Source organism: Physeter macrocephalus, chromosome 19 (assembly GCF_002837175.3).
Source record: "Physeter macrocephalus isolate SW-GA chromosome 19, ASM283717v5, whole genome shotgun sequence".
Lineage (NCBI taxonomy): Eukaryota > Metazoa > Chordata > Mammalia > Artiodactyla > Physeteridae > Physeter > Physeter macrocephalus.
The window spans coordinates 25661314-25668466 of record NC_041232.1 but is presented as its reverse complement, the minus strand read 5'-3'; the positions used below and the strand labels follow the sequence as shown (position 1 = coordinate 25668466).

The following is a 7153-nucleotide window of genomic DNA, read 5'->3' as shown; positions in this document are numbered from 1 at the left end:
CCTCTAAGAAAAAAAACCCTCTAAGAAAACAATGTCTATTCATGTTTAAAAATCCATCTGGGGGCTTCCCTGGTGGCGCAGCGGTTGAGAGTCCGCCTGCCGATGCAGGGGACACGGGTTCGTGCCCCGGTCCGGGAAGATCCCGCGTGCCGCGGAGCGGCTGGGCCCGTTAGCCATGGCCGCCGAGCCTGCGCGTCCGGAGCCTGTGCTCCGCAACGGGAGGGGCCACAACAGTGAGAGGCCCACCCGCGTACCGCAAAAAAAACCCAAACAAATCCATCTGGATGGAGAAAGACTGGGAAGGGGAGGGGCAGGAGCCCTGCGGGCAGGGACTCCACGCCCTCTGGGGCCAACAGGCCACGAGCGATGGCCCGCGCCGGGCGTCTGCTGCTGCTCTGGTTGCTGCCCGCGACCCTGGTGACGACGCGGGGGAAGCAGCCGCCACAGTCCCACAAGGTAAGCTGCGCGTCCGGGCTCCCCGGCGCCCGGCCCGCTTTCCTGCCCCGGCTCTGTGCTCCTGTGCCCCTTCCCGCGCCCAGCCTGCGAGTACAGCCGCCTCCCAAGGCTCTCAGGCCCCCAGGACAGCTGACTCCTGACTCACACCCAGGCCCGCCCGTCGCCAAGTCCCAAGTCCAGTGGCCCCTGCTACCTGGGCCAGAAGCTGCTCCAGGGACCCGGCGCGCACGGGGTGGAATGGCGGGGCGGGCCCGGGGTGGGGCAGCGGGTGCCGGGGTTACAGTGATCAGCTCGTGTGCATCGTGGTGTGACAGCAGTGACAACGCGATCTGCCTGTCCTGGGGGCTGTGTGTCACCTCTCTGATCCCCTTGGCCTGCCTGTTCCGCGGTGGCCCCTGCACAGGGTGCAGCAAGGGGGACTCGGCACTGTGTGGCCCCCTCCCTGGGGCCCTCCTGTCTGCTCTGTCTCTGGGCGGCTCAGAAGCTGCTCCTCCTCCGTCCTCGGGTCTCACCCGCTGGGCCGCCCCGACCCTGAGCCCAGACGGCTTTATTCTCAGCCCTCGAGAGCTGAAGTGACTTACCCAGAACGGTAAACGCTCAACAACGGCTCTTTGGGACCTTCAGTAATTTTGAGTTTGTGAAGGAGATTTCTGAGAGCCGAGTGGAGGGTGGGCGGCAGGCCTGGGCTTCAGTCCAACTCCTTGTTGGCTCTGTGATCCCGGGCAAGTCACCTACCCTCTCTGAGCCGCAGCGTCTCACCTGTAAAATGTGAGAGCACGGGGAGGGGCCTGGAAGCTTCATTCGTGGCACCCCTCCCTGCCCGCTGCTCGGCCGCACAGCCGCCTCTTCCGTCCTTGTGCCTCAGTTTACCCTCTGCCTCCCTCCCCTGACTCTCCGTCTTCTGGACCCCCGCGGTCTGTGGATGTTCCAGAACAGTGTCCGGCGGGCGAGCTAAGTTGGCAGGGTGGGCGAGGACCCGGGGCTGCGGCGCGCACAGGCGGGCGAGCTAAGTTGGCAGGGTGGGTGAGGACCCGGGGCTGCGGCGGGCACAGGCGGGCGGGCCTTGACTCGGCAGGAGCACTCAGAGTGCCAGAGCGGCTGCTGCGTCACCAACAGCCTGAGTCCCCAGAAGTTCTGCAGCCCCCAGACCGTCTTCCAGCAGTGCCTGTCCTGGCAGAAGGTGTGCCCTGCCCGGGCCGGCGAGGGGCCGGGGAGGGAGGACCCTGGGAAGGAGGGCCGGGGGCCTGGCAGAGGGGACCAGGTCTCCTTCTCCCGCAGCCGAATGGGTACGCCTGCCTGGACCACACGGAGTGCCGGAGCGGCTGCTGCGTCACCAGCAGCTACGGGCTGCAGACGTACTGCGCGGCCAAGACCATCTTCCTGCAGTGCGTGCCGTGGCGCAAGGTGAGGCCAAGGGCCGCGGGGCTGGAGGGGGGCGCCTGCTGGCTCTGACCTCTGACCGCTGTCCCCAGCCCAACGGGGACTACTGCACGGACCACAGCGAGTGCCGCAGTAAGTGCTGCATCCGGCTGCACGAGCTCGGCCCCCACCGCTGCGTCCCCCGGAGCGGCATCCTGGTCCAGTGCCTGCCCTGGGTGAGTCCTGGAACCGGGTCCAGCCCGCCTGTGGGGCTAACTCCAGCGACTGGCCTGAGGGCGGCGGGCAGTGACCTGGAAGTGGTGTGTCCCCTCCCAGGAGAGGCCGCCAACTGCCTCTGCAGATCGGCCTCCGTTCCCGTTTCCTGAAGCAGAGCCCGGATGAGGCGTCAGAAAAGGACACGGGTCACGGGCGGTGGGTTGTCAGGTCCATGAGGGTGGCAGCAGGACACGGCGCTGGACGCCCGGTGAAGGGCCAAGCACAGCGGCGGGGGGGACCCGCGGGGCGTGGCAGCACCGGGGCTGACTCCTGCGGGGCTGGACGAAGGGAAGGACTGTCTCAGGGGCCTCCTCCTCCGCCTCCCCCCACATCGCCTTCCCCAGAGGAAGGAGCTCAGTGAGGCGGCCCCCCGGGACGCAGGACCTGAAGACACCACGGAGGACGGGGTGGGGCACAGTGACCGGAGGGTCACGGCGAGCGGCTGGGAGACGACGCTCTGGTTCCCGAGCTCGGACGCCGGCACCCGTGACCTCAGTCTGACGGTAAAGGTGTGTCTGAGCCTCGAGGCTGAGAAGCACGCCCGCCTGGCGCATCAGCACCCGGAGCGGCGGTGGATGCAGCGGGTGCCACGACAGTGAGTCCGTGGGTGTCCCGAGGGCGTCGGAGACGACCAGGCCGCCCCACCGGCGGCCTCGCCCAGAGGTGCTGTCGGTCCTGAGGACAGCGTGGCCCTTACCACCCGGCTGGCCCGAAGGCCAGCTCCTCCTGCCTCGCAGGCTGCGCCTCCCTGTGCGTTTCCTAATTCTGCTGTGTGTTCTAGTGACCTGGACCCGGCCTGGGCCCTGGAGACCTCCCTGGACCCCGAGCCCCGCGTGCGTTCAGGCTGCTCCTCCTGGGATGATGAAAACCTGTGGGTATCGGATGTCTGTCTAGCCGTGAACTCCTGAGACCACCCGCATCCGGGTGGCACCTACTGGAACCTCAGCAAACCTCCCGACTGCGTGAGTGTTTCTGTGGACGTGGAGACACCGGGGCTCAGCTCAGCGCCATGCTAAGGAGCCCCCTTAACCGGAGACCAAGTCTCGCCAGAGGAAAGGGCCTCCCCAGCAGGCGCACACAGGTGACTGGTCACCGCAGGGAAAGTCATCAGTTGGCCGTTCCAACCGGAAGGGCCCCCCTGACCTTGCGGATGGCGCAGTGAGGACATTGGAGCCCGCTAAAGACCCGTGGGGGGAGGGGGCCTCCCACTGGTCCCCCCTCCTGCGCCCTCGGCCCCCAGGTCCCCCACCTTCCCCTGGAGCAGAAGTCCTGGCTGACCTAGAAACTGTTCCCTCTGGTGGCTTCTCGGGGCAAACACCAGAGCCGGCTCTTCTGCGCCCAGAGCACCAGAAATTTAACTGTCACCTTCCTCTGTGCCCAGCACCCATCCTGCAGACACCAGCCTGCTTTTCTGGGCTCTGTTAAAAAAAATTCTCCTCCCTCTCCTCCTCCCCTTCTCCTCCTCCCCTTCTCCTCCTGGGCTGGAGACGGCTATGACAGCACTTGCAGAGTAAGTCATGAGAAGCCGTTGCTCCCACACTAATAATGAGAATGAGCCAGGTAAGCCACAAAGTATAGTTTAAAAGAAAAAAAAAAGGAATAGATTTAAATGTAAAACATAAAACTATAAAGTATTTAGAAGAAAAAGAGAATATTTTCATGACCTTGGATGAAACAAGGAGGTCTTAGTCATGACCAAACACCACACATAACAGAAAAATTAGATAAATTGGATTTCATAAAAACTTTGGTTCTGTGATAGACACTGTTAAGAGAATGAAAAGACAAGCCACAGACGAGAAGAAATGACACATCCGACAAAGGACTCGGATGCAGACTATACAAAAAACTTTCAAAACTTAAGTGAAAACAACCCAATTAAGGGACTTCCCTGGTGGCGCAGTGGTTAAGAATCCGCCTGCCAATTCAGGGGACACAGGTTCAAGCCCTGGTCCGGGAAGATCCCACGTGCCGCGGAGCAGCTAGGCCCGTGAGCCACAACTACTGAGCCTGCGCTCTAGAGCCTGCGAGCCACAACTACTGAGCCCGCGCGCCTAGAGCCCGTGCTCCGCAACAAGAGAAGCCACCGCGATGAGAAGCCCGCGCACCGCAACGAAGAGTAGCCCCCGCTCACCTCAACTAGAGAAAGCCCGTGCGCAGCAATGAAGACCCAACGCACCCAAAAATAAATAAATAAAATAAATTAAAAAAAAAACACCAACCCAATTAAAAACAAGACTAAAAAATTTGAACAGACATTTCACCAAGACAATATACAGACAGCACAGACGCACGAGAAAGCTCATCCACCATCGTTAACCCCGAGCGAAACGCAGAGCAGGCTGAGGTCCAGCCTGTGATTAGACGGACCAAGGGCTGCCAGGCTGCAGAGCCTGGGGCACCCGCGGCGGACGGAACGCGGGCGGCCTCGCGAGCAGCGGGGAGGGGGGGCGCGCGCACACACACTCACCAGGTGCGCTGAACACCTGTGCCCACAGCGACCTGCTCAGGCTCTTCATCCTCGCTCCTAACGCTGCAGCGTGAGCGGACAAACGTGGTGCCTCCCCGGACGCGGGGCCCAGCCGCCGAGGAGGAGCGGCCTCGGAGGCCACGCCCGCGAGGCCCCGTCCACGCGATTCTGCAGAGGAGACCCAGCTGGGCCCAGACAGCTGAGCGGCTGCAGGCTGGGGCGGCAGGACTGGCCGCAGCAGGCTTCCGGGGGCGACGAGAGGAGAGGCCCCGGTTGTGAGGGCTGCGTCAGTCTGTGGCTTTCCTCACGGCTCGCCCGACTGGGGGAGGCTTTACTGTCGCTCGTGTGCCCCACGTGAAACAAATCTGGTGGAGCCCTGGGGACGCTGGTGTGTTTGAGCTTGTGCGGCAGGGAAGCGGGACGGACGCGAGGAAACAGGCAGCCACCACGAGCTGAGGCCCCCCCGCCGCCGCTGGCCGCCCGGCATGCAGGGCTCTCGGGGAGGTGGGCAAGGAGAGGACGCTTGGACCAGCCCTGGGGGGACGGGGTCGGCCGTGGGTTGTGGGTCGAGGTTCACTGCAGGGCGCCCTCCTCCCCCCAGGGTCCTCTGGGCGGGCGAGTCTGCAGGAGGCCAGGCAGGCCTTCGGGCTCCGTCCAGCGTCCGCCACGCCACCCTCTCCCCCACAGGCCACCACTAGTCCACTTTCTGTCTCTGCGGATTTGCCTGCTCTGGGCGCTCCACGGAGACGGACCCACACGATCCGGGGCCGCTGTGGCTGCCTTCACGGATCACGATGCTCTCAAGGCTCATCCACGTTGTCAAGTGAGGCAGAACTTTGCTCCTTTTTGTGGCTGAATAACAGTCCACTGAGTGGCTGCACCTACATGCTGTTTACCAGCATCCGTGGAGGGACACTCGGGTTCTTTCCATTTTTGACGCTTCTGAGTAAAGCTGCTGTGCACATTCCTATACACGTTCTCTGTGGACACAGGTTTTTAATCCTCTGGGCCTGTATCAGGAGTGGGACTCTGGCTCATACAGTTACTCCACGTCTCACCTTTTAGGAAACTGCCAGATTGCTCTCCAAAGCGCCCGCACCCTGTCACACTCCCGCGGGCGCTTTACGAGGCTCCCAACCTGCCCACGCCGCGGACAACACTGCTTATGGCCTGTCTTCTTGGTCCTGGCCGTCCCGGTGGGCGGGAAGTGGATCCCAGAGTGACTGCAGCTCGTTCTTTAAAAACAACAAAACAGGGGCTTCCCTGGTGGCGCAGTGGTTGCGCGTCCGCCTGCCGATGCAGGGGAACCGGGTTCGCGCCCCGGTCCGGGAGGATCCCACATGCCGCGGAGCGGCTGGGCCCGTGAGCCGTGGCCGCTGAGCCTGCGCGTCCGGAGCCTGTGCTCCGCAGCGGGAGAGGCCGCAGCGGAGGGAGGCCCACATACCACAAAACAACAACAACAACAACAACAACAAAACAGGGCTTCGCCGGCGGTCCAGTGGTCAGGACCCGACACTTCCCCTGCAGGGGGCACGGGCTCGATCCCCGGTTGGGGAACTAAGATCCCGCATGCCCAGCGGGCCCGCTCCCGGCAAGGCCAAAAATAAATAAATAAACCCCGCAAAACCAGAAGGATCGCGCTCCTGAGCTCAAAATATTCTGGAGACGCTGGGGTAGAGGCGGGACCTTCGCTGTGGCGCACGGTCCCCCGCACGGCCAGCAGTGTCCGACCTTGTCCCCGCCTCGTTCCCTGAGGTCCTGCCCACGACCCCTCCCTCTCCGGGAGCCGCTCTCGCGCCGCAGGGCCTCCGGGATCGGCCCGCAGAGCCACGCGGCGCCCGCAGCCGAGCCGGTGCCCAGCCGCCGGGTTCTCCGCAGGACCCCGGCCACCCCAGGGCCGGCCCCTCCGAGTGTCCTCAGGTGCGGGGCCTTCCGAGGCTGCGGACGCTCCGCCTGCTTCGCGCTGCCTCAGCTCCTGGGGCGCTGGGCCCGCCGCGCGGGCGCCTTGCCTGTGCTGCTCCTTGACGCACCCACAGCGGCCCCACCCGCCGGCGCCCCGCGGGCACAAGGGGAGTCCCGCCCGCGGCCGCCAGGGGGCGCCGGCAGCCGGCCCGGCCGGGAAGCCCCGGCGGCGCGCCCTCCGGGTTCGCGGACAGACCCCGCCTTTCCCCTTCGCGGCAGGAAAAGAGCGGTCTGCCCGCTGGCTGCCGGCCTCGCGCAGGTTACCGGTGAGCGATTCCTGGCGGGGGGGGTCCCTCCGCGGGGAGCGGCCGGAGCCCCCGCTCCTGCCCCTCCGGTAGAGCCTGGGCCCCTCGGGGCCGGGCGCTCCTCGGAGAACGTGGTGTCCGTGAGCTGCCCCGCGCGCACGGCTGACAGAGCCTCGGGGCGGCGTGGACGCCGCGTCCTCCCCGCGTCCCCACGTGGTCCCCCCGTGTCTGTTCTCAGGACGCCCGTCCTGTGGGATTCGGCCCCACCCCGATGACCTCGTTCTACCTCAGTCACCCGTTGAAAGGCCCCGTCTCCACGCAGAGTCACATCCCGAGGTCCCGGGGTCAGGGCTTCAACCTGTGACTCTGGGGGACACAGTTCAGC

The 7153-nt window shown here is 64.7% G+C and overlaps 1 protein-coding gene across 1 annotated transcript; it reads left to right on the top strand.

Annotated features, from left to right (window-relative positions):
- Positions 1-366: 366 nt before the first annotated feature.
- LRCOL1 (leucine rich colipase like 1) lies at positions 367-6602 on the top strand. The gene is made up of 5 exons (XM_028480584.2): positions 367-456; positions 540-546; positions 1485-1636; positions 1735-1860; positions 1929-6602. The coding sequence occupies exons 1-5, from the start codon at positions 367-369 to the stop codon at positions 2199-2201; spliced, it is 648 nt and encodes a 215-aa protein (XP_028336385.1). The 3' UTR covers positions 2202-6602.
- The last annotated feature ends 551 nt before the right edge of the window (positions 6603-7153 follow it).

Bases quoted from the DNA above. Each gene is read 5' to 3' on its own strand.
- LRCOL1 (XM_028480584.2), top strand. From the start codon at position 367: ATGGCCCGCGCCGGGCGTCTGCTGCTGCTCTGGTTGCTGCCCGCGACC. The intron at 1,637-1,734 runs GTGTGCCCTGCC...CTTCTCCCGCAG, and splicing joins AGTGCCTGTCCTGGCAGAAG to CCGAATGGGTACGCCTGCCT. The intron at 1,861-1,928 runs GTGAGGCCAAGG...CGCTGTCCCCAG, and splicing joins AGTGCGTGCCGTGGCGCAAG to CCCAACGGGGACTACTGCAC.